The 22,533-nt window shown below is 28.4% G+C and overlaps 3 protein-coding genes across 10 annotated transcripts; 1 reads left to right on the top strand and 2 right to left on the bottom strand.

The window, feature by feature from the left end:
• Window positions 1-1,843: 1,843 nt before the first annotated feature.
• On the bottom strand, window positions 1,844-8,299 carry LOC145184386 (uncharacterized). 2 transcript variants are annotated; one of them, XM_090092654.1, is made up of 6 exons: window positions 8,155-8,299; window positions 7,737-8,019; window positions 4,372-4,432; window positions 4,027-4,083; window positions 3,310-3,699; window positions 1,844-2,628 (listed from the first exon to the last, which is right to left on the bottom strand). In XM_090092654.1, the coding sequence occupies exons 1-6, from the start codon at window positions 8,172-8,174 to the stop codon at window positions 2,273-2,275; spliced, it is 1,167 nt and encodes a 388-aa protein (XP_089948780.1). In that variant the 5' UTR covers window positions 8,175-8,299; the 3' UTR covers window positions 1,844-2,272. The 2 variants fall into 2 exon arrangements, with proteins under 2 accessions (XP_089948780.1, XP_089948779.1); XM_090092653.1 differs by having other exon boundaries at window positions 2,032-2,628; window positions 3,310-3,522; window positions 8,155-8,281.
• Window positions 8,300-11,732: 3,433 nt separating this feature from the next.
• On the bottom strand, window positions 11,733-21,543 carry LOC145184672 (oxygen-dependent coproporphyrinogen-III oxidase, mitochondrial-like). Of its 6 annotated transcripts, XM_090092647.1 has the most exons (9): window positions 15,717-15,895; window positions 15,055-15,128; window positions 14,644-14,837; window positions 14,269-14,400; window positions 13,799-13,947; window positions 12,940-13,051; window positions 12,661-12,847; window positions 12,246-12,444; window positions 11,733-12,021 (listed from the first exon to the last, which is right to left on the bottom strand). In XM_090092647.1, the coding sequence occupies exons 3-8, from the start codon at window positions 14,648-14,650 to the stop codon at window positions 12,255-12,257; spliced, it is 777 nt and encodes a 258-aa protein (XP_089948773.1). In that variant the 5' UTR covers window positions 14,651-14,837; window positions 15,055-15,128; window positions 15,717-15,895; the 3' UTR covers window positions 11,733-12,021; window positions 12,246-12,254. The 6 variants fall into 6 exon arrangements, with proteins under 6 accessions (XP_089948773.1, XP_089948771.1, XP_089948772.1 ...); XM_090092645.1 differs by lacking the exons at window positions 14,644-14,837; window positions 15,055-15,128 and adding an exon at window positions 21,391-21,543 and having other exon boundaries at window positions 15,717-16,213; XM_090092646.1 differs by having other exon boundaries at window positions 14,644-15,128.
• On the top strand, window positions 18,083-20,426 carry LOC145184691 (caspase-3-like). Of its 2 annotated transcripts, none has more exons than XM_090092651.1 (2): window positions 18,083-18,246; window positions 18,965-20,426. In XM_090092651.1, the coding sequence occupies exon 2, from the start codon at window positions 19,021-19,023 to the stop codon at window positions 20,023-20,025; it is 1,005 nt and encodes a 334-aa protein (XP_089948777.1). In that variant the 5' UTR covers window positions 18,083-18,246; window positions 18,965-19,020; the 3' UTR covers window positions 20,026-20,426. The 2 variants fall into 2 exon arrangements, with proteins under 2 accessions (XP_089948777.1, XP_079916561.2); XM_080060435.2 differs by lacking the exon at window positions 18,083-18,246 and adding an exon at window positions 18,433-18,586.
• Window positions 21,544-22,533: the final 990 nt, after the last annotated feature.

The following is a 22,533-nucleotide window of genomic DNA, read 5'->3' as shown; positions in this document are numbered from 1 at the left end:
TTAAATGAATTTATGGATTTTGACATTTATTTTCCTTAAGTTATAGATTTTTATTTTGTTTTGATATGTTTTGATAAAAGTTATACATACAAACGGCAGTAATGCAATTTGAGGTATGGAATATTTTATCATTAAATAGTTTATATACATTGGATTGGAAACCTGTACATTTAATATTTCGCTCCACTCAAACTTAATTAGTTTTAGCGGCTAATGATGACGCTTCAACATTGATGTAGTTACAAGATGGTCCTCTGCAATTTAATATTTGTTATGCCATCTTTCGTAAATTCATCAAAGCTTATTTGTACTCCCATTTAAAAAAAAAATTTTAAAAACGTTTCTGATACTTTTACTTTTGTTTAATTACAGATTTAACTTAAAACACCATGTTTTTTGATTACAGACTCACCGCATAAAAAAAAAAACTATTCGAAAAGTTTTTACAACCATGGTTACCATACTTAAAGCACATGGGTAAGATGGTGAAAAGTGAGATTATGTTGTCTGAATTAAGAAATTAATTTCTCACATTCCGTATATTTAAATGTGAAAAAATCATACAGCTTTCTAATTATCATTTTCGGACTTCCAAAAACAAAAGAATCAGACAATATCATTAATAAAGTTTTTTCATCGCCTGTGTAATTGTTCTAATAAAAAGTTTTATCTTTGTAATGAGTCGGAAAAGTGGAAACTTGAGTTTTAATTATTTTTTTACTATTATTATTTTTTTTAATTTTAAGGCTTTGATAATTAAGACACAAACTCAAGGCTCGAAGTAATTAACTTTCGCAAAAACGTTGTTGAAACTAATATTTAATACTCATTACTTAAATTTGAAAAGTTGTTCATTTTACAAGAATATTTTTTTTAAAAGATATTTAACACGATTATTTTTCAAAAAGGAACGTTCACCAATGCATTTTGGTTCACCAATCCATTTTGGTTCACTAATGCATTTTGGTCCTCCTCAAAGTAAAGTAGGTAAGAAGCATTTCCTTCACATTTGGAAATGCATCATTTTTTTCTTATTGTCATTTTTTGATTGATACCAAGCGTTTTACAAAACTGAATAACGAATGTTTTTTTTTTTTTATACTTTAAGTATTGATTTAATAAAATAATTCATGCTCAATAACATCCAAATAAATAAACCGATTGGTCGATAACATCCAAATAAATAAAATCGTTTCACATCAGGTAAATAGATAACTTTCAAGATAGAATTTTAGGGCAGGGCTAAACACAGCCTTTTATGCTCATCCATAGTCAAGGAGATTGGATTTGATATATCGGCAATTTGATATTAATTTGATATATCGATTTTATGGTTACTGCTCAGTTATCAGATCAATTTCGAGAAGGAATAATAATCGCATTCGTCTTCTCTAGAAGATCACCCCAGAATGGTGCATAAATACCAACCTTAATTTTAAATATTTGCTGGTAGAGGAATTTCGTCTGATTTTTGACTTTGTTATAACTTGTATTTTAAAATGAAAAAGAGAATGTGCGATTCAAATTTCTACAATCCACTTCATCTTTAAAATCGAATATACAGATTGTTAAGCAAATCTTACAAAATTATTGTGGCTCAAAAATGGAAACTCTAAAAACTAATGAAAAGAGACCTTGAGAGACGGATTAGGAGAGGTCTGTTCATAGAAAAATAAAAATTTAATAGGAGGTGTGGTGCACCTTGTGAGGTGCACCACACCTTATGAACATTATGTTATATTGAAATATTCTTCCAAAAATTATTTAAGCGTAACGCCTTCCTTATCACTTTTAAAATTTCTTTCGTGCGATGTTTTTTAAGTATATTAAGTATTGGTATATATTCAGTATATTAATGTAATTTATAACTAGCATCATGAGTTCTACAATATTATTTGCATAAATTAAATGCTGAACTAGCAGATAAGATACTAGAAAATAATAAATACAAGCTAAAAGTGGAGGTGGTCAAAAATGGACGAACTTCATTACAACTTGTTTAGGTGAAATACTAAGTGATAAAAAATTTAAGTAATAAGAAAAGTATATTTAAATTTCATCAATCATAAAAAATAAAAAAGCACAGTTAATGGCCGATAAACCAATCAACCGAACAAATTTTTTATTCCTTTTATTATATTTAAACATCTGCAAATAGAAATCTGATCAGAAAGATTCTAGTGTTGCGTTTCAGTTGATTGAAATAGAAATTATAATTTGTTTACGGTGTAGAAGTCGAAATACCACAATAAAAGCTGCAGTATTTCGACTTCTAAAGTTTAGTCATAACCCAAATATCTTGCACTGTTAAATCATTTGTCCATTCACTGATTTTAACATATCTTAAAGTAGCGTTGACATTTATTTTTACGGTTTCACAGCTACTGATTTTAGAAACAGGACGAAACACGTAATCGTCGATGACGGAATCGTACTCTCCAATCAACAAATAAGAATTATTGAACATTCCTGATACCATTACAAAGTCTATTTCAGTGATATTTACGAGGTCACTCATAAACCATGGCATGTACCTCTGAGATTCAGTTTTCATTATGAATAAAGTAAGATTATTTTTGTCGACAATTATACTTGGAAATGTTTCCAAGTTATCATATGCGGAGTTATCTAAAACAAATTTAAAAAAAAAAAAAAGGTAATCAAAAATAATTTTTTACAAACGGTTTGCAAACAGCACTCACGACTGCGAAGGGCCGTTGTCTTGTGTACATTATCTGTATAACCAAACAATAAAAAAAACATGGTGTGTTGAGTTAAGTAAAATTTGTAATTAAACAAATATACTGCATCAGCTAAGTTTATAGATAGATAGATAGATAGATAGATAGATAGATAGATAGATAGATAGATAGATAGATAGATAGATAGATAGATAACGATAAACCCTAACTTTTTTTTTCATCATTCTGTATTTCGAACCGAAACTCGTTACAATACTTACTTGTTATAGTACTTCGTCACATGATTTATCATGTGACAAAGGCAGCCAGAAGGAAGATTTGGTTTAGTTACTAAAATTAGTTTTTAAAAGTTACTAAAAATGTTTTTAAAGGTTTTAAACCATTTTTAAACTACATCTCCAATGTTTTTATGTGTGTTTTTATGTGTTTAAAAATTATTTTTTTATACAATTTTTTTTTTGGAGAAAAATTGTTTTTTACGTTTTTCATAAGCATTCTTTTTGCATATATGTCATTTACCAATAATTTTTTGCATATAATGCATTTACCAATAATTTTTTGCATATATGTCATTTACCGATAATTTTTTGGTACAATAAGAACTTACATGCTGAATCATTAAGGTATGAATCTCTCTGCTCAGAAGTCAGACACTCTGATAAATCTTCCACTTTTTCAAACACAATAACTTCCGCTATTGAACTGGAGATTTCATCAAGAGAGATAGCCAAAACGCTTCCGTTTTTGTTGATCTGGACATATTGTATAGGGCAGTTGTTCGTCATACTCACTGTATGGTACACTGTTGTCAGACTATCGTCTGTGAGAAAAACTGTAATTGGCTTAAAAGGCGATGAAAAATAAACAGCAATAGCAAATACAGTTAAATTTCGTCCAGCTTCAAAATAAAAGTTTGAACTAATTACGGACTTTGACTTTAAATCTGAATCAGTTAAATTTGAGTAAGCATCATTTTCTCTCGCAAAGACTCGGGTCACTGAAAATGTCAATACGTTCAATAAAGATACAATTTATGCAAAAACAAAAATTGAAAAAAATGTTTAAAATATTTAAATTCTCTTTCCCAAATTCATAAAGATTTTTTATTCCACTTGGAAACAAATATTAAAAGAATAAAAGATGTTAATTTAAGAAATTTAAAATGCGACCAAAAATAACATGAAAAAATTTTTAAGTTATTTGAATAATCGAAGAAAATACATAAATTAAACATTTTAAAAATATAAAATAGAGATATTTGTAAAATATTAATAAACCAACTTGTAAATAAAATATAGTAAAACCATTAAAAATTACAACTTACGCTTATTATCAGTTATGTAATTTGAAAGGTTTGTGTGAGATATGCAAATGGCCGCTTCTATAAAGAAAGAGAAAGAGAATCTTATGAGATTTTTGCGTTTTCTAAATAGCTACAGTTACTATAATAGAACTTGCTAGAATAAATTATCATCACAGAATTTATTAACATATGATATTACAATAATTACTTAATATTGAAAATGCAAGATTTATTCAGAACGGAGGTCCTCATTTAATAGATAATTTAACTGACCTAGCGGTAGACAGATCTATTACAGAAATATTTAACTGACCCAGAGGTAAACAGATCTATTACAGAAATATTTTCATTATAAGAAGTTTATACCTTTGAAAAGATCGATGCAAAATTCATTTGGAAAACATTCTCTTAAACACGATAAATCATTCTAAAATAAGTCGGATCATTAGTAAGCATTAGCGTTTAGTTTTCGGTTTTTAATTAACAACAAATAATAGACAACCTCTATATCTTTTAGGATAACTTAAATTTTCTGAAGTTTATTAAAATAGAATTATTTTTTCGTTTATATTCTTGCAAAAATTTATTACTTAAAACTAGGGTTTGGAATACCGGACCAAAAATCAAATACCGGTATTTCGGTATTGAAAATTTATAATCCCGGGATTCCGGTATTAAACCGGTATTATTAGATTTCCTTTAATAACACAAATGAATGAATAATATAATTAAAAAATGGTTTGGCAATTAAAAAAAGCTATATTAACTTACTTAAAGAATAAAAAAAAGAAAAACAAAATTCAGTAAAATCTTAGTTATATATTAATCATACGAAAAGGAAGAAAACATAAATTTTCAAGGTTCTACTTTTTCTGCAGTTGATTGTTGATATTAGATCTCAGAAAACATAGGTTGTTAAGTGAATTATCTCCTATCCTAGACCGAATTCTGGTGCAGATTAATCCAGCTACCGAAAAAGCTCTCTCTGATTCTACACTGGTTGGTTGAATACTTAGCAAATAATTATATATTAAAGTTAAGTATTTTCCCCTTATGCCATTTGTCTCAAAAAATGACATTTCTTTTTTTATTGAGCGTGTGAGATCTTTTTTATTTCGGTCGATTCCACTCTCAGGTAATCTGGTGCAAATTCTTTTTGATATTGATATCTCCAACTTTTCTTTTAAAGTCAGAGAAATTTCATTTTTTTGATCAACTTCATCATCATCAACATTGAATATTATATTTGTGTCTATAATATTGTTGGCTGAAGTAGATGTTATTGCTTAAGGTGCAGCTTCATAATGCAAGTTGGCCACACCCAGACGTTGTATCTGTGAAATGATAACTTTTGCGATTGCAGCTTTGGTAATGATGAGAAATAATTCATAATCTCTATAGGTTTCATCATCGCTCGGATTTTCATTGGAGTCTGCATCGTGTAAATATTGCAAAACACTTGAAATTTCTGTTCGTCTTTCAAGAATACGTACTTTTAAAGCGGCTTTCAGTTCATAGCTTAATGAACATGGATGGCCAATTATTGATTTCATCATAAATTGAATAGCAGCATCTGCAGATAATAAAGTTGCATCTTGTCTGCAGATTGCTTCAAGTGTAAGCTTAATAGGAAGTAAAACTGAAAAGATATTTGACAACATTTCAAACTTTGCATCTGAAAAAAAAAATAGGTGATTTTAAATTTATTAGACTCTTTTTGATGCATTTTTTTAATTTGACAAAACGTTCTAACATAGACACCAAACTATTCCATCGTGTTTTTGAGTCTAAAACCAGAGACAATTCTTTCCCAAACTCTTCTTTTACATATTTTTGTAGGACTTTGTTATTTTTTGTAGGCGAAGAACGAAATATTTTGACCACTTTTCGAACCACTCTTCATCAATTAATTCATCATCATCAGTGGAATTCTGCTCTTTTTCAAATCTGGGTGTAGGAACTGATGTAATGTTGGAACTTTCTTCATTATACAGACTATACTCATTATTTGGTTTTTTATAGAGTACGCCGATAACAGCCAACTGAATTTCATGCGCTAAACATAGCTGCTGATGTGCTTCAATTAACCTGCCTACCTTTGTCATAACTGCAGCGCCATCAGTGGTAATACCTTCAATATTCTTGATCGAAAGCTTAAAATCACTTAACCTATCGTTGACAAGCTCAACACATTTTTCTGCATGAATTGTTCCAAAAGCATGAATTAATCCTAGATTCCAAAGCTCTTTGTCAGAGTGGACATTAATATTTATGTAATGTCTATTTCTTATCGATGTCCATTCATCGAAAGTTAGAGAAAATCTGTTTCCATTTGCAATTCTGCTTAATAATTCTTTAATTACTTCGTCTCGTATATTTTTACTATAATTCAATACCATTTTGTGAATTGTTTTGTGATCCTTTGGTATGTTAGAAAAGCCTCTGGCTGTTAAGCCTTTTCTGATATCATATGATGTGCAAACAATGTTGAATGATAAACCATCACACGCAGTCATCCTAGCTAAAATCGCTGGCAATGAATCATCCATTTTATCACTTTTAAAAAAGTTGTTTATAGTTACTGAAGGTTTTGATGTCTGCAAAGTTTCTGAAGAACCTAAAACAGTGGGGCTACCTACATCTCTTTTTAACAAATTGACTTAATGAATTGTTTTTAAATGAGTATGAAGATCGCTTGTAGAACCTCCACGTGTTTTTATTATTTTCTTACACAATTTGCATTTAGCACACTGTCCTGCTTTTTCTCTTACAAAATGAAACCATGGTGAATTTTTATCATTTGCTTTGGAATTTTCCTCAAAGTCTTGAATATTCATATCCGTATAAAATACAAATTTTCAAAAAGGTAATAAAATGTATAATTTGTAATGTATAATTTAATTTACCGTTTGGAATTTTATATAATATTTTAATTTAACTAAAAGTAACCAATATCATATATGATATTAGTATATATATACCCACATTTACTTTTGTACGATGAATTTTGTTTCCATTAATAAGATCAATTAAAATTTTAAACTTTTTGAGCTTCCGAATGGTGAAATTATTTCGAATGGTGAAATTATTTCGAATACCGAAATAGCGGTATTCGACTTTTTTAATACCGGTATTTCGGCAACTATAAATTGTTCCAAATACCGGTATCCCGGTATCCGGGATCCCGGTATTCCCAACCCTACTTAAAACTCATTATGAAAAAAAAGTTTGACGGTTTTAATGGAGTAATAATTCGGCTCATTCGTCTTGAAAATTTGAAACAAAATCCATAAGAAATGCGAGGAACTGCACTTTTTTTCTGGAATCTTATAGCTCTGCATGTCTATATATATATATATATATATATATATATATAAATTTATATATATATATTTTTTTTTAAACTCGCTTTTTTTCATATGATCATAAAGAAGTTTATTCGTCAATATTCGTCAAAATTCGTCAATAATTGTCAAAAACCGAAAAACCAAAAGCCGACGTTTAGTTATTAGGGAACAAAGTTTTTTTCTCATTTTTACTCATTTTTTTGGAGACTAATTTTGCTTGAAGTTACTTTTATGCCAAATCTACATTTTTTCTAACACCAATACTAAATATATAATATTGAAAATGTAGAAAATATATATAATACATATAAAAATATATGAAAGTATATATATATATATATATATATATATATATATATAATTATAATAATAAATATGCCCTACATGTTTGTAGCCGAACTGATACTTGCTTGAAGTTATGAAATACTTGTTTGGTTTAGTATACGTGCAGCTTATTTGCCCGTCTGTTCTTTTATGAACCAACTCACAAACAAGGTTTTGAGAGCACTTCAAGTAACACGACTGGGAAGTTCCTTCTTTTATGATGTCTATGACGATATCAGGAGTGATGTTGCTCTCAGGAACAAACGGGCGTACTCTTCCGTTTATAACAGCGCAGTTCTCAGAACTAATGCAAACTGTGTTCAACAAGAAAAAAGGAATCACTCTAAAAAAAAGAAGAAAATCTTTGCGAATTTTTATGTCAATGTTCTTATTATTTCATCAAATTTTATATAAAAAGTATCCATTTTGTTTTTATACAATGACACAAAAGTAAAATGAAAAGTAGAAAAAATCTCACACAAGAAAGTAAACCACCATTTTATTTTTGTTACAATCAAAAATTAAATTTTTTTTTCTACTCTCTTTTTGAGCAAAATATGATAAATAGTGGATTGTAAAGCTGAATGCAGGTTTTTTATTTAATAATGTAGCGCTACGCTCGATGCAAAAAGAACTCTCTCTGAATGCTTTAATTCTCACTCCAATTTTTTGTTTCCAGTATTACTTATTTATTTTTAAAAACGTTATACACATTTTACTAATGTGCAGCTTTTTGTGCTCTGAATGTATTACGTAAGACCGATTTCCTATTCGACTTAAGTGCGAGCGCATCCAAAATGAATTTTTCTTCGCATGTCAATTACTAGGGATTTCGATTTCCCGGACTTTTTCCATTCCCGGGATAGCGGGAATTATTTAGATTGTTCCCGGGAACCCGGTAAAATCCCGCGAAAATCTTCATCAGGGAAAATAAAAACAGCTAATTACACTTTTCAATTTTTCTATTTATTTTTTGTAACTGTTTACGATTTTAAAGTGACTTCTGAGAAAAACCAGGGCATAGAGATGGCTGTCTATCAATCTAGTTCTATAGTTGGTAAAAAAAAATCCAGTTGAACTAAACAACCTTTCAGCCTCTACACTGGAAGGACGAATTGTTAAAAGCGCATTGTAAAGCATATCTAAGTTATGCGATCTTTTATTAGTAGCTTCAAACAGATTGAATTCTTGACGCATAGTTGATTTATTGCACTTGACTTCAAAAACATCTTTTTTTTTACAAATTTTTCTAATGTGACAACCATAGATTCAAATAACTGATTTACCTTTATAATACTTTTGTTAAGTTTTCTATCGCTATCTTCTTCTTTTGCTATATTTTCAATTATGGGAAAAACTAAATTTATCATAACTGCTAAATTTATCATAACTGCTTTAGATGGTATGCTAAATAAGTCATCGAAGTCACTTTTCAAAGATTGTGGATTATCTAAAAATCTTAGTAAACCAGCAAGATCTTTTTTTCTTTTTTGATATTATCTTTAAACTAAAGCATTTTTAAGATCTTTTACTAGGTAGCAATCTTGAACATCTAGTTCTTTAACCATAAATTTTAATGTGTCTTCAGCTGCTAATAAAATTGCTTCCCTTCTGCAAATCATTTCAGAACCTAAGATAATAGGTTCAAGATTTTTTCCTAAATTTTCAATTACTGTGAGTTTATCATCAGACAACATTAGGTTTTCTAAACTGAAATCCATCAGAGATTTAAAAACTGCTTTTTTAACTTTAATAAATCTTTAAATCAAAATCCCGGGATCCCGAAAAATATTTCCCGAAACTGGAATAAAGTTTTTCCAAGGAAGAATCACTATCAATTACATACTGATACTATTTACTGTATACTATCTGGTCTCAACTCATTTTTATCTTTTTCGTACAATTTCATACGTCAAAAAAACAACTTCATTCACCAAAGCTCAAATAACATCAAACATTAAAGTTTGTTTTTTATTTATAATATTTATTGCAAAAAAAAAAAAAAACGTTTGAAAATGATTTTACACTTGTTATGTTTTATTGAAATATTAACCACGTGATATCATAAAATTAGGTTATTTTCAATAACATTAAAAAATTTTCTAATTAATAAATTAAGGTAATTTGATTTCTTTTTGCACTAATCATTTTAGGAGAAAATCTTTTCCTCGTATTGAAAAGATTTCAACAATTAGCAGTAAATTTTAACCTTTTGTGGTATCTTAACCACTCTTCGATTATATAAAATTTTGAATCTTATTATAGAACTTCAAGAGCATGACAACGACGTTAAACATGATATTCAATTAACAATGTTTAGTTTTCATTTAAATTAAATATAATTCAAAGAATTGTTTTTGATTGATTTAATATTTAATGCCCTTTTTTGATTGATTTAATATTTAATAATGATATTTTAAAAAAATTATTAAGATATTTAAACAAATGCGATGTTAATGACATTAAATGTTGCTTCCGACATCATTTTCAGACGAAGAACGGATCCCAAACTTTGGAATGAACAAAAAAAAAGAGTTAAAAGATTCAAAAGTTGCGAAAGTAATCAAGACTGTTTCTGAAACATAATTTTTCTGACAGATACTAAAGTTATCCACCTTAAAAAAACTTCTAAGGATTTAGAAAAAGCTGTAGAAAGGTAATCTCCGCCATGCTCTCCTCGAAAAAAGCCGTAGAAAGAGTCTGGTAATCTACGCCATGCTCTCCTTGAAAAAATCAGTGCTATTTTAAACCTTGCTGGTAAATAGTATAATTCTTTTGGAGAGTTCTCCTTGCTCTTTGACTTGCACGTGAGCATGATAGATCCCATTTTCTTTAATTTTGAGACTCCTATCTTTACATGTTTAAACAACAAGATAAAAAAACTGTTTACCGTACTCTTCGTAGTAAACAACGTCATGAAAGTGTATTTTGAATTTACATGTAAAAGCAACTAGTTAAAAGTTAAAAAACTCCACAGAAACCACACATCAAGTCAGAAAAATAGATTTGGCCGCTTTTTCAGAGCTTTGACCGTGTAAGCATGTTACCTTAATAATAATTAGTGCGAAAAAAAAAAAAGTATAAAATGTGCAAAAAAGATCCCCGAAATCCTTCTTTATCTGTGTGCTGTAACCGTTTTTCCATAAAGGTATTTTGAATAAAGGTATTTTGAATAAAGGTATATCGAATAAAGATGTATTCCCTTGTTCCGTTAACTTTTTTCTAATTTGTACGTCTGTGAGTTTGAGCGTCTATCATAACTCCAAATAATGATACAAAATTGATATTCTATTGTAGATTTAATGTTCTTAGAGGCATTCATGTTTGTATAGTGGTAATTACTTTTGATGTTCATGAGAATTAAATAGTGCCTATTTAGGCAAAAACCAAACGTCTCATGACTGAGAAAAAGCCACAAAAATTTGATGCAGACACCATATTACAAACACAAAAAATATTAACTTGTTCCAATTATATAGGTTTGAACAATAAGGTTTGAAATTAAATACTACTTGAGGTCTAAATTTCGTATTTGGATTATAAATATTTTTATTATGTTAAACTTCAATTTCTACAAATGTTAACAAGTAACAAAGGGTAAACGTGCTTATTGCCAAATTTGAAAACTACTTACAACTTACACAATAGTCGACTATACTCTATTTAATTAACAATTAATAATAATAATAATAATAATAATAATAATAATAATAATAATAATAATAATAATAATAATAATAATAATAATAATAACAATAATAATAATAATAATAATAATAATAATAATAATAATAATAATAATAATAATAATAATAATAATAATAATAATAATAATAATAGTAGTAATAATAATAATAATAATAACAATAACAATAACAATAATAATAATAATAATAATAATAATAATAATAATAATAATAATAATAATAATAATAATAATAATAATAATAGTAGTAATAATAATAGTAGTATTAAAATAAGAATGAATTTACAACGTAACTAATATCAATGACAATAATAATGATATTCACAACACAACTAATAATAAATGGTTAATTTTCTGTAATGACCTCTATTTTCAATTAGGTTGACAATTAGAGACTTAAAGCATGTCTTCATCATTTAATCTTTGACAATTTACTAAACGATTTAGGATTGTTTGATTGAGTAATTTTAGGATAAATAGCATCATTCTCAGTTTGATACTGATATCTGATTTCATAGTCTTGTTTTTTGTCAAAATTCTGAAAAGAATCCTTCCATAAAAATTTTTCAGCTAATGTTAAAACGCAATTTTGAATAACTCAACTACCAAATTCGATGTAAACACGATGTTGGACAACATCTGAAACAGCATAACATACAAAAACTTAAAAAAATCTTCTTAACAATAAAAAGTGACTAAAAAAAAAAACAATTACAGTAAGCTTAAGCAGAATTCAGTGATGCAAACAAACCTAAGTGTTTAACACCAAAACTGTGATAGAAACTTTAATTAGTTGGTGTGAATATATAATAAGATTGAACAAAGTATTTAAAAAAAAAAGTATTGATCAGTTAAAACACAACCTGTGATTTTCAAACCCATTCTTTGGGCTCTTTTAGAACTTTGATAAGTTTAGCTTCTTCATCTCCATGTTCTAAATCTGGGCAATATTCCCATCTTGCTATAAGTGGCATCGAGACAAGAATACTTTCAATTCTCGAACCAGGAGTAGCTAACCCAAACTGCGTTCCACGATCATATACAAGATTAAATTCCACATACCTTTATGATATCAAAAGTTCAATACATAAAAATAAGTAGAACTTTTAAAATTTAATAACATTTTATCACTTTTGTATTAGCATAGGAAAATTTAAGGTTTGATTAATATTATAACTTATAGCTATATATTGAAACAAAAATTCAGCAAAGAAAATTCAAAGTTTTAACTAAAAACATACCAAAAAAATGTATAGATAAATCTAAGTAACAGAATACCTCCCCCTTCTCATTAGTTGCCAATCACGATGCCTTGGTGTAAAAGGATCATCTTTGTGCTCTTCTACAAGTGGAATATATGATGGCAAAACAGAGTTACCACTTGTCACCACAAATGCAAAACATTCATCGATTGATCCCTCATCATGATCATCAAAAAAAGTACCGCCGACACCACGAGCTTCACCTAAACCAAGAAGAGCACACAAAATGAAAAAAACATCTTCTTTATATACTTTTTTAAAATTTAACTGCTTTTTAAAAATTTTTTAAAAAGACCTCTATGTTTGTTGAAAAAATAGTCATCAGCCCACTTCTTGAACTTGGGATAGTATGAACTGTTATGTTTATCACAAGCTGTTTTTATTGTCTTATGAAAATGAGAAGCATCCTACAAAGATAAAAGTAATAATATAAATGAATAAGGGTCATACTTAAAAAAGCTGTACTTTACATAATGTTAATACATAATTAAACTATCATATAAACTAGATTGATTTTGTATTTTTTGCACAATTCTTGATTGCCAGTGTTATAATCATGGTTATGATTATTTTGTGATTTGTAGTTATTTATGTTGTTATTTGTGCTTTATAATCATTTCATGGTATTATAATTAAGACAAGTCAATTTTCAAATTCATATCACACAGCTTAAACTTACTTTGACATATTGTCAAACTAATCCTGTTCTTTGGCTTTCCTCAAATATGCTTAGGAGAGTAATAATTTTATAACTATAGATATTCCTAAAGCTGTCAAGCTGTTATAAAATACTTACTGATACTTTTTTTATACAAGTAGTTAAAAACTTATTATGGACATTCTTCTTAGCTTAGTGTATGTTCATTGTATTTTAACATGGAAACCATGTTTACACACTTTATTGGTATTTATGTGCTTATTAGATTAATAGAAGCTTTTAGTTAATAGCATCAGAGTTAACCCTATGTTAAAGCTACCCCTTATTACCTTCAACTCTTTTGAGCTACTTGTAAACAGATAAATTTTTAAATTTGTTTTCATAATTTTCTTTTACTTACAAAAATATCTGTGAAAACAAAAAAATATTTCTATCAAAAAAAAAAAAAAAAAATTTATTATAAAAGCCATTTTAAAAAATTAAGTATATAAAAAACCTTCTCATTTAAATAATTTGGTGTTAAATCCATGCCACCACCGAACCACCATGTATGATGACCACTTTCATTAACCACCTCAAAATAACGGTAATTAAAATGCACAGTTGGAACAAATGGGTTGCATGGATGAATAACACTGCTGATACCTGGAAGAAATTTAAAATTTGTTGTTTATGACTGGTTTATAAATCTATTTCTTTAAATTCCATGTATGAGCTCTCTACTGTTATGCCTAAAACATTGAATTATTAAAGATTTTAAAAACTTTAAAATATCTTAAATCTATTGCAATAACTACATTCACATACAAAAAATTTTCGTTTTAAAATTGCATGATTTTATTTTTGAATTACAACTATTTCTATGTATACCTTACATACTTTAATTTTCAAATTTATACTTTTACATAAAACTTCATAAAGAACAAGTATGGTGCTGTAAAACATCATTTAACAAGAACATTTTACCTGTTGCAAAAAAACTATTTTTTCCTTCTACTTTTAAGTTTCTTCCTTTACTTCTCATTGACTTGAGTTGATCCTCATGCATGTCACCCCATACAACAGATATATTAACTGCTGCTTTTTCAAATACAACGCCTAAAAAAAATACAAACTACTAACTGAATCGAATAAGTAATTTATACTTGATGAATGTATGAAATGAAATAGCATTCCAAAGATTTTTTTTATTCATATAAATTAATTTATTATCATTAATATGAATATTATGAATCAATTACAAGAGAAATCTAATATTTGAATAAATTGATATCAGTCAAAATCTAATTTCAAAAATCTGACTTAACTTGTTTTGATCAAGCATCTGATTTATAAAGATACCTATCATATTTGGTATGAAACTTGAGGACCAAGATCAATCCTGGGGGTTCCCCATAAAACTTGCTCAACTTTTGTAGAGTGAAAATGGAACAATAAAATGTTTAGACTGTATTATACCTTTGGCCTGTCATTATGGATCAGATGTAAAGCGATGCTATACAGGACTTGGAGAATGACATATGTTAGCAGTATACCTGAACATAAAGGAAGTACTTTAACAACCTAGTAGTTCTCCCATGAGCTCATTGATTTACAAAACCTGAGTTTTTCAAAGCAAGTATATGAAATCTTAACAATTAGAATAAAAGAAAAGAAATCTCTAAAATCATAACTTAAAATCATAAGTTTTTGCATAAGAAAGGCAGGACTCCTAGCATTTTGACTTTAATAAAGATGAAGAAACTTGTGTACTATAGTAAAATCCCTGGATTACTCATTAAATGCTTTATGGATAAATATTTGTGCATCTATTTCAATTGTTCAGCCTACAAAAGTAAAAAGAGTAAATTAAAATATGAAAATGGTATTATAAAAGTTATCTTGGGCGGTAATGGTCTACATGAATTGAATTGAACTTCTAACTAGGTTAGCAAAGTAGATATACAGAGTACAAAGTGGATATACAAAGTAGTCTTATCTGGTCTGTTTATAGGAATAATAGAGCAAGAATTTCTATCAAGATGACTGATGATAGGTATCAGAACAGATGCGACAACCATATGATGACAGGTTGTTGCTTTAGTTTTTTTGGATGAGACTTTTTTGGTTGAGACTTTAGATTAAGTTATAAAAAATTTAAGTTACAAAAAAAATAATTTTTAAAGCAAATAATGATGAATAATACCTGTATATGCACTGATTATAATGATTACATTTATTATTTACATTTTTCTTTTTTCATTCTATTTAAAAAATTAGAGCTAAACCAATTACATATTTGATCTGTGTAAGAAATACATCATAAAAAGTCTATGTAACAATATATGAAAAGATAATGACAAAAATGTATCGACCAATGTACTAATTGCCTGCTATTCATGCAAATAAATTTACATAATCATTTAAAACTATACCATCTTGTAAAACAACTGTTATTCCACCACCTCCTTGCTCTCTTTTCCATCTGTCTACTTTGAACCTTTTAGTGGGTTCAAATGATTGCAATTTATTTATAACCACTGATTGTAGATTTGTAACATAAACCTCCATTTTAGACTTCATATTATTTTCAATCTTTAACTTTTCTAATGGCGTTATTGTTTCAGCAACAAAATCATTTAGAGTTATTCTTTCAAATTTCTTCATAAACTCTTTCATATCATCCATTTTACTTTTCTCTTATAAAAAGAAGTTAGTTGTATAAATGTTTAATATTGTATATAGCTACAGCCAGCTTATTGTTTAGCTTACTGGTGGAAAAAAACGTGCAAATGATTTTCTTTTCCGAATGTGAGTTGAAATGGACTTCCCCCAATATAGAGTAACGGGAGTTTCCCTAAGCAATCTTTATACGTCATGTGCTGGAGCAAATATTCCATTTACAGGCTTTCCTTTCATAAGCTCGACCTTCCTAGGTAATAAATGTTAATTAACAATCCACAGCAATAAAAATATTTGTGGCCTCACTCATCATCTTGACAGGTCTGATTGCAACAACCAGAAAAGAAAACAAATACCAATAAAGAAAAATTAGTTTTATCAAAGAATTGCAGTAAAAATAACACTAAACGTGTGTAATCTGCCTTACTCATGAAAATCACAATTAAAAGCTGATGGAATTTTTATAGTAGGTAGTTCTTAGTATTATATGTTGGGTATGTTAGTTTTTTTTGATGCGGTATTTCAGTTTCAAAAGTATTCAACGGAAATTGCATGGATCTTAACGGTATACGACCTTTAAATTTTTTATACTATTTTCAAAAATGTATAGTTTTAAGAAATTTAATGAAATTTTATATAATTTACTTTATACGAATAGCTTTAAATTAGGATTTAAACTAAGAAAAAAGCAAAATTTATACTGTGATTAGCTACTAGTAGCTAATCGCAGTATAAGAAAACTGCAAAATTACCTTGTGCAAGGTGTTTAATTTTAACCATCTTTAAGGAAAAACTAAAATTTCAACATCATTAACACGTTAAAAACATTTTATAGCTAAATACTGAAGTAATATGGCAGTACTAAATTGGTTTTGTTCCAAAAACGAGTTTTAACAAACGAACACATTAGTTCGTAGCAAACAAGTTCTTCAGTTGTTAACTATTTCTGTTGGTGTTAATCATACGTTTTTGTTTATTATTATCATTATTATTATTATTATTATTATTTTTTTTTTTGACTATATTTATCTTTAACTTATTAATATTATTTTTTGTTAAACAGCAAATGTCAACAATTTAGGCAAGTAATTTTTATTAACTATTAAGATTTTTAAGTTTTGTATATCAATTTATTTAGTTATGCAGATTTCTAATTATATTAAAATTAAAACTAGTACTATTAGCCGCATACATCTCAAAAGTCCTTTTTGAGGTGTATGCAGGAAGCTATTCTTTCGACACATTAGTAAAGCCTTTTACGTCATCAAGCAAAAAACCTGGACTGAAAATGGTATTCCACTTATTACAAAGTTAAAGAAGCTGAAGAGTTGTAATTATACTGAAATCGCCGCTATAGAAATATCAGTTAAAATTCAACTCCATGCCTTCATATATATTAGCTAAGAAAGAATTAAACAAAGATTGTCTTTTGTTCGGATTGTTGTCACTTCATTTATGGATTAGTTTATTCGAATGTATTTTACACATTTTCTTATCGCTCAAGAAAAAAGATATGGCAAGTTAGGGGGAAAGAAAAAAAGATATGGCAAGTTAGGGGGAAAGAAAAAAACTTGTTCATAAAAGTTCTGATATTTTTTTCCTGGTATGTTGTTCAAATTACACACGGTTTTAAATATGTTAATACAACCCTTATAAGAAGAGATAAAAAGAAATTATGAGCTGTGTTTTATTTTATGCATATAAGATTAGACTTCTTTTCACCGAAAGTATAGTTTAAGAATACTTTTATTATTTTTTACTGACCAAAAAATCTATTTAGCAAAAAATTTTAAAATGCAAAACTTTTAAAAAGAATTAAATACCCAGTCCCAGGTGCTTTAAAATTTACCTGACGCCTTCTCAGAAAAATTTTCTCTTGTAAATATCTTGCTGGCCGAGTACCAAAAAATATTTTGATGGCCGGGTAGCAAAAGGTTTTATAGAATAGGGTATTACCCAAAAACACCAGTTTACGTCATTAGGCGGGTAAATTACCCGATTATTTGCTTTACAGAATTGGGTATTAGGCAGAATTTGCTTCGTCATTAAGTTTGGTTCGCGCGACTTAAAGAAATTATGCAACTTAAATAAATCATGCGTAACTAATTTCCGATTTAACAAAATAATGCTGGATATTAGCGGTTATTACAAGTGTTAAAAACGTTTTGAAAGACCTCTGTTCTTAGCGAAAGCCTTCTGCTTGATCAAAGATATCGGAAGGGATAGAAATACCTCTTTTCTTCTAATCAATAATTTGCTATTATTTCTAAATAACGTCCAAAAGTAAGAATTCTTTTACTTTTTTATTTTGTAAGATAACAAATAAAAATTTCACGTTTATGTTTCATAAAATGAAACATAAAAACGTGAGTTTTTATCTTTTTAAATTTGAGTTAACGATTAATCTTTTTTCTTTGTTTCATGCGAGCAGATGTGATAAAAGCAAATATATAATTAATCCCTTTGTAAAGAAAAATCTTATTGGCTTGTTATGCAAAGTTTATAAAGACGCAATGCGTAAATAAACTGTTTTTAAAAACTTTAAACCGAAAGTATTTCTTATGTGTTTACTATGCAAAAATTAGTAAAAAAAAACTTACTAAGTGAAAAAGAGTGAAGCGAGGTAATTGTTTTATTCTAAATGCAAATTGAATCTGTAGTTAATAGCTTCAAATATCTTTAACTTTTGGAAGACCTTTTACTGCGTTAAAAAATAATTTTTTAGAGCGGAAGTTTTATCTTGTAACGACAAGATATAACAAAATCAGCTTAATGTATTTTAGGTAGCAAAAATTTGAGTTTAAGTGTCTCACAATAAATAGGCAGTAAAATATGTCTAAATGAAATGTTTTTTCTAATTAAAAATATACTTATATTTGAGGTGGATTTTTAAATGTTGTATTATTTTACACTTTGCTTGCCTGAGAATTGGCGTTATGATTTTATTTTCAAATTTTATTTTGGATGTTTTTTTGTTATTGTTGTTGTTGTTGTTTTATAGATCTCAACCTATTTTCTTAATATACTTATCATCTAAAGCGTTCAACCAAGATTAAAATGAACGGGGAAGATGAAGAATACGACGACGATTTATACCAATACGATGACGATAATAACAATACTATTATCACTGACGAAAATAATAACTTTATGAATCCTTTACACAAATCAAGTTTACTAGTAACTGATGGTGGGATACGTAATGCCCTGTTAAACAGTTTATCTAACATGAAATTTATGAAATTTAAAAAGAAAAATATATTTTATCCAGAGAAAATGACCACCTGCAGCTTTCAACAGCCTTTTGATGAGGATATTTATCCAATGAATACATATCCAAGGGGAAAGCTGATAATACTGAACTATTCCAATTTTCAGAGTCCAAATTTTCAAAATTTCCCAAGAATTGGTTCCGAAAAAGATGTCGAACGTTTAAAATTCGTATTTTTAAAACTTGGATTTATTGTAGAGCTTTTGGAGAACATGACGACTTCGGAAACCGTAGCAATGGTAACGGAAAGTGTCAACAACAACAACGAAAAACTTAGTTGCTACTTTTTAGCTATTTTATCTCATGGAATAGAAAACCAGTTTTCTACAACAGACGGCAGTATGGAATTAACTAAAATAACAGCTTTGTTTCAAAAACCCAAGTTAGCTGGCATACCTAAGATTTTTCTGATTCAAGCTTGTCGAGGTCAAGTGCCCATGGAAAGCTACGATGGATATGAAAAAAATAATTATGACGAAAGTTCTTCAAGTTACAACTTCGTCTCTTTACCGACTGAAGAAGATGTTGTTTATGCTTTCGCTACAGCGTTCGGATTCCGGTCTTTTCGAAACATCGCTAAAGGTAGCTGGTTCATCCAAACGATGTGCGACATCATCGTTGAAAACGCTTCAAAAATGGATTTTTTACGGATGCTCACTAAAGTGAACGCAAAAATATCACTGCGTAAAAGCAATACCAAGGACGATCTTTCTAAGGCAAAGTTGCAGATTGGTAGTTTTGTGAGTCATCTAACAAAAGAGTTATACTTCTATCCTCCACATGCTTTCTAACAATTTTTAATATAACTTTCTACAGTGATATATTATACAAATGCATACAACCGGCTTTTCAAAATCTAAGATCGACCAAAAATGTTTTTTATGCGAGTTTCGTAGAGAAATGTAAGCTTGTACATTTTTTAAAGGGTGTTTTGCCAATTTCACTTGTGGTTAAGCGAAAAGGGTGATAAACGAGGTTAAAAAGGGATAAAAGATTCAAATGCTGGTATTCTCAATTGTTTGTTTTCTCCTTCTTAAGAAAGAAATTCTCATTTTCTATTGGTATATTTGACAGGTTGACTATGTAAATCACTTAAAAGTCCAACTGTACGTTTCTTTCAACTGAAGAAAGAATTTTTTTTTCAGTTTGTATATTTTTTATATACATATTTATATACATATTTTGTACTTACTAATATTTATATTTATATTTAAAAATTGTTATGAATTTCTGGGTCAACTTTGTCATTTTCATTAATTTTCAAAATACATACAAAAAAATGATTTTTGAGAAAATATTTTTTCAAGCTCTCCAAAAGTTATATACGTTAAAATATTTATATATTATTCTTACCCAGAGCATGATTAAAGTGAAAACTAAGGAGACGTGTAATAGCCCTGAGATCTATTACAAGTCTCTTTAGCACAGTCACTACAACATAAGAGCCGGTTTAGATTCTGTAATTGAAGAATTTGCTTAAAGTTCCTTAAAAGTTAATGTACAAATGACGATTAATAAAAGAACTGTCGTGAATGCAATAATTAAAATTAATGAATACAAAAATTGAAATAAATGTTTGCCAAACAAATTCAACTAAAACAACTTTAAAGCTTTACCCACTCTTCAGTTTCACTCTTCAGTTTTTAGCAACACGAACTCTTAGTAAGACACTCGTTGACGAGAAAATTCAATCATCGTTTGCTAAACTGCGATTTAAATTTTTGTGGATTTAAATAATACGTCTAGTTGGGGATTTGTGGTTAATAGTGTACAATCATTTTTATTATCTGGATTTTTTGTTTCACTTTCGTTGAATAGAGAGTAATTTGAATTCCGGTTTGACCCTAGAATAACCCTTTTCATCTGCTATCTTTCTCCATTTTCCGTGTCAACAATGTTAAAACTTTGTGAAGAACGAAGACTTATTTGGCTAGCAAACATTTCTTTCGTGTTTTGCAGTTTTACTCACGTTTGATTGCTTTGCTTCTGATTGGTTCATTTCGTTATTTTCAAAGGGTCTGTTAAGCAAAAGTTTTAATTTAGAAATTTCTAAGTTTGTTTTTAACTTTAAGCAGCAATCCATGATTGAAATTTTTTATGAAGAGAAACACATCAGATATTCAAGCATTCAAATATTTAAAACTTAATTTACATACCACTCTATTTGTAGTTACACAATTTTTCATATTATGACTATTTCCAGGCAATGGGGCTCCACCAAAGCTTTGAAGTCTTTTTCGTTTAGTCTAGTTAACTTAATGGGTAATTTATTTTATCGACTCACTGAGTTTTAGAAAAAAAACAAATCAATACTTAAAAGAGATATTTGATGATGCTCAATAAATCATTAGAGAATTCTATGAGAAATGCTGAAGTCAGAGGATATTCCTATTGTTAAATATTCCTATTTTTAAAAGCCAAAGCTTTCAAAAGGGTCTGGGGACTTGTTACAATGTTTTCATATTCATGATATAAATTAGTTAGGGTTTGGAATACCGGACCAAAAATCAAATACCGGTATTTCGGTATTGAAAATTTATAATCCCGGGATTCCGGTATTAAACCGGTATTATTAGATTTCCTTTAATAACACAAATGAATGAATAATATAATTAAAAAATGGTTTGGCAATTAAAAAAAGCTATATTAACTTACTTAAAGAATAAAAAAAAGAAAAACAAAATTCAGTAAAATCTTAGTTATATATTAATCATACGAAAAGGAAGAAAACATAAATTTTCAAGGTTCTACTTTTTCTGCAGTTGATTGTTGATATTAGATCTCAGAAAACATAGGTTGTTAAGTGAATTATCTCCTATCCTAGACCGAATTCTGGTGCAGATTAATCCAGCTACCGAAAAAGCTCTCTCTGATTCTACACTGGTTGGTTGAATACTTAGCAAATAATTATATATTAAAGTTAAGTATTTTCCCCTTATGCCATTTGTCTCAAAAAATGACATTTCTTTTTTTATTGAGCGTGTGAGATCTTTTTTATTTCGGTCGATTCCACTCTCAGGTAATCTGGTGCAAATTCTTTTTGATATTGATATCTCCAACTTTTCTTTTAAAGTCAGAGAAATTTCATTTTTTTGATCAACTTCATCATCATCAACATTGAATATTATATTTGTGTCTATAATATTGTTGGCTGAAGTAGATGTTATTGCTTAAGGTGCAGCTTCATAATGCAAGTTGGCCACACCCAGACGTTGTATCTGTGAAATGATAACTTTTGCGATTGCAGCTTTGGTAATGATGAGAAATAATTCATAATCTCTATAGGTTTCATCATCGCT

This window comes from Hydra viridissima, unplaced genomic scaffold (assembly GCF_058129835.1).
Source record: "Hydra viridissima isolate aposymbiotic clone 2 unplaced genomic scaffold, HvirCarnegie_v1 scaffold_7, whole genome shotgun sequence".
NCBI classification, from domain to species: Eukaryota; Metazoa; Cnidaria; class Hydrozoa; order Anthoathecata; family Hydridae; genus Hydra; species Hydra viridissima.
Note: the sequence above shows the minus strand (reverse complement) of the source record. Positions and strands in the feature narration are given on the sequence as shown.

Bases quoted from the DNA above. Each gene is read 5' to 3' on its own strand.
- LOC145184386 (XM_090092654.1), bottom strand. From the start codon at position 8,174: ATGGTGGTTTACTTTCTTGT. The intron at 8,020-8,154 runs GTGAGATTTTTT...TCTTTTTTTTAG, and splicing joins ATGGTGGTTTACTTTCTTGT to AGTGATTCCTTTTTTCTTGT. The intron at 3,700-4,026 runs GTAAGTTGTAAT...TGACATTTTCAG, and splicing joins TTACATAACTGATAATAAGC to TGACCCGAGTCTTTGCGAGA.
- LOC145184672 (XM_090092645.1), bottom strand. From the start codon at position 15,969: ATGGATGATATGAAAGAGTTTATGAAGAAATTTGAAAGAATAACTCTA. The intron at 13,948-14,268 runs GTAAAATGTTCT...AATTTCTTCCAG, and splicing joins AAATAGTTTTTTTGCAACAG to GTATCAGCAGTGTTATTCAT. The intron at 12,848-12,939 runs GTCTTTTTAAAA...TTCTTGGTTTAG, and splicing joins TTTTTTCAACAAACATAGAG to GTGAAGCTCGTGGTGTCGGC.
- LOC145184691 (XM_090092651.1), top strand. From the start codon at position 19,021: ATGAACGGGGAAGATGAAGAATACGACGACGATTTATACCAATACGAT.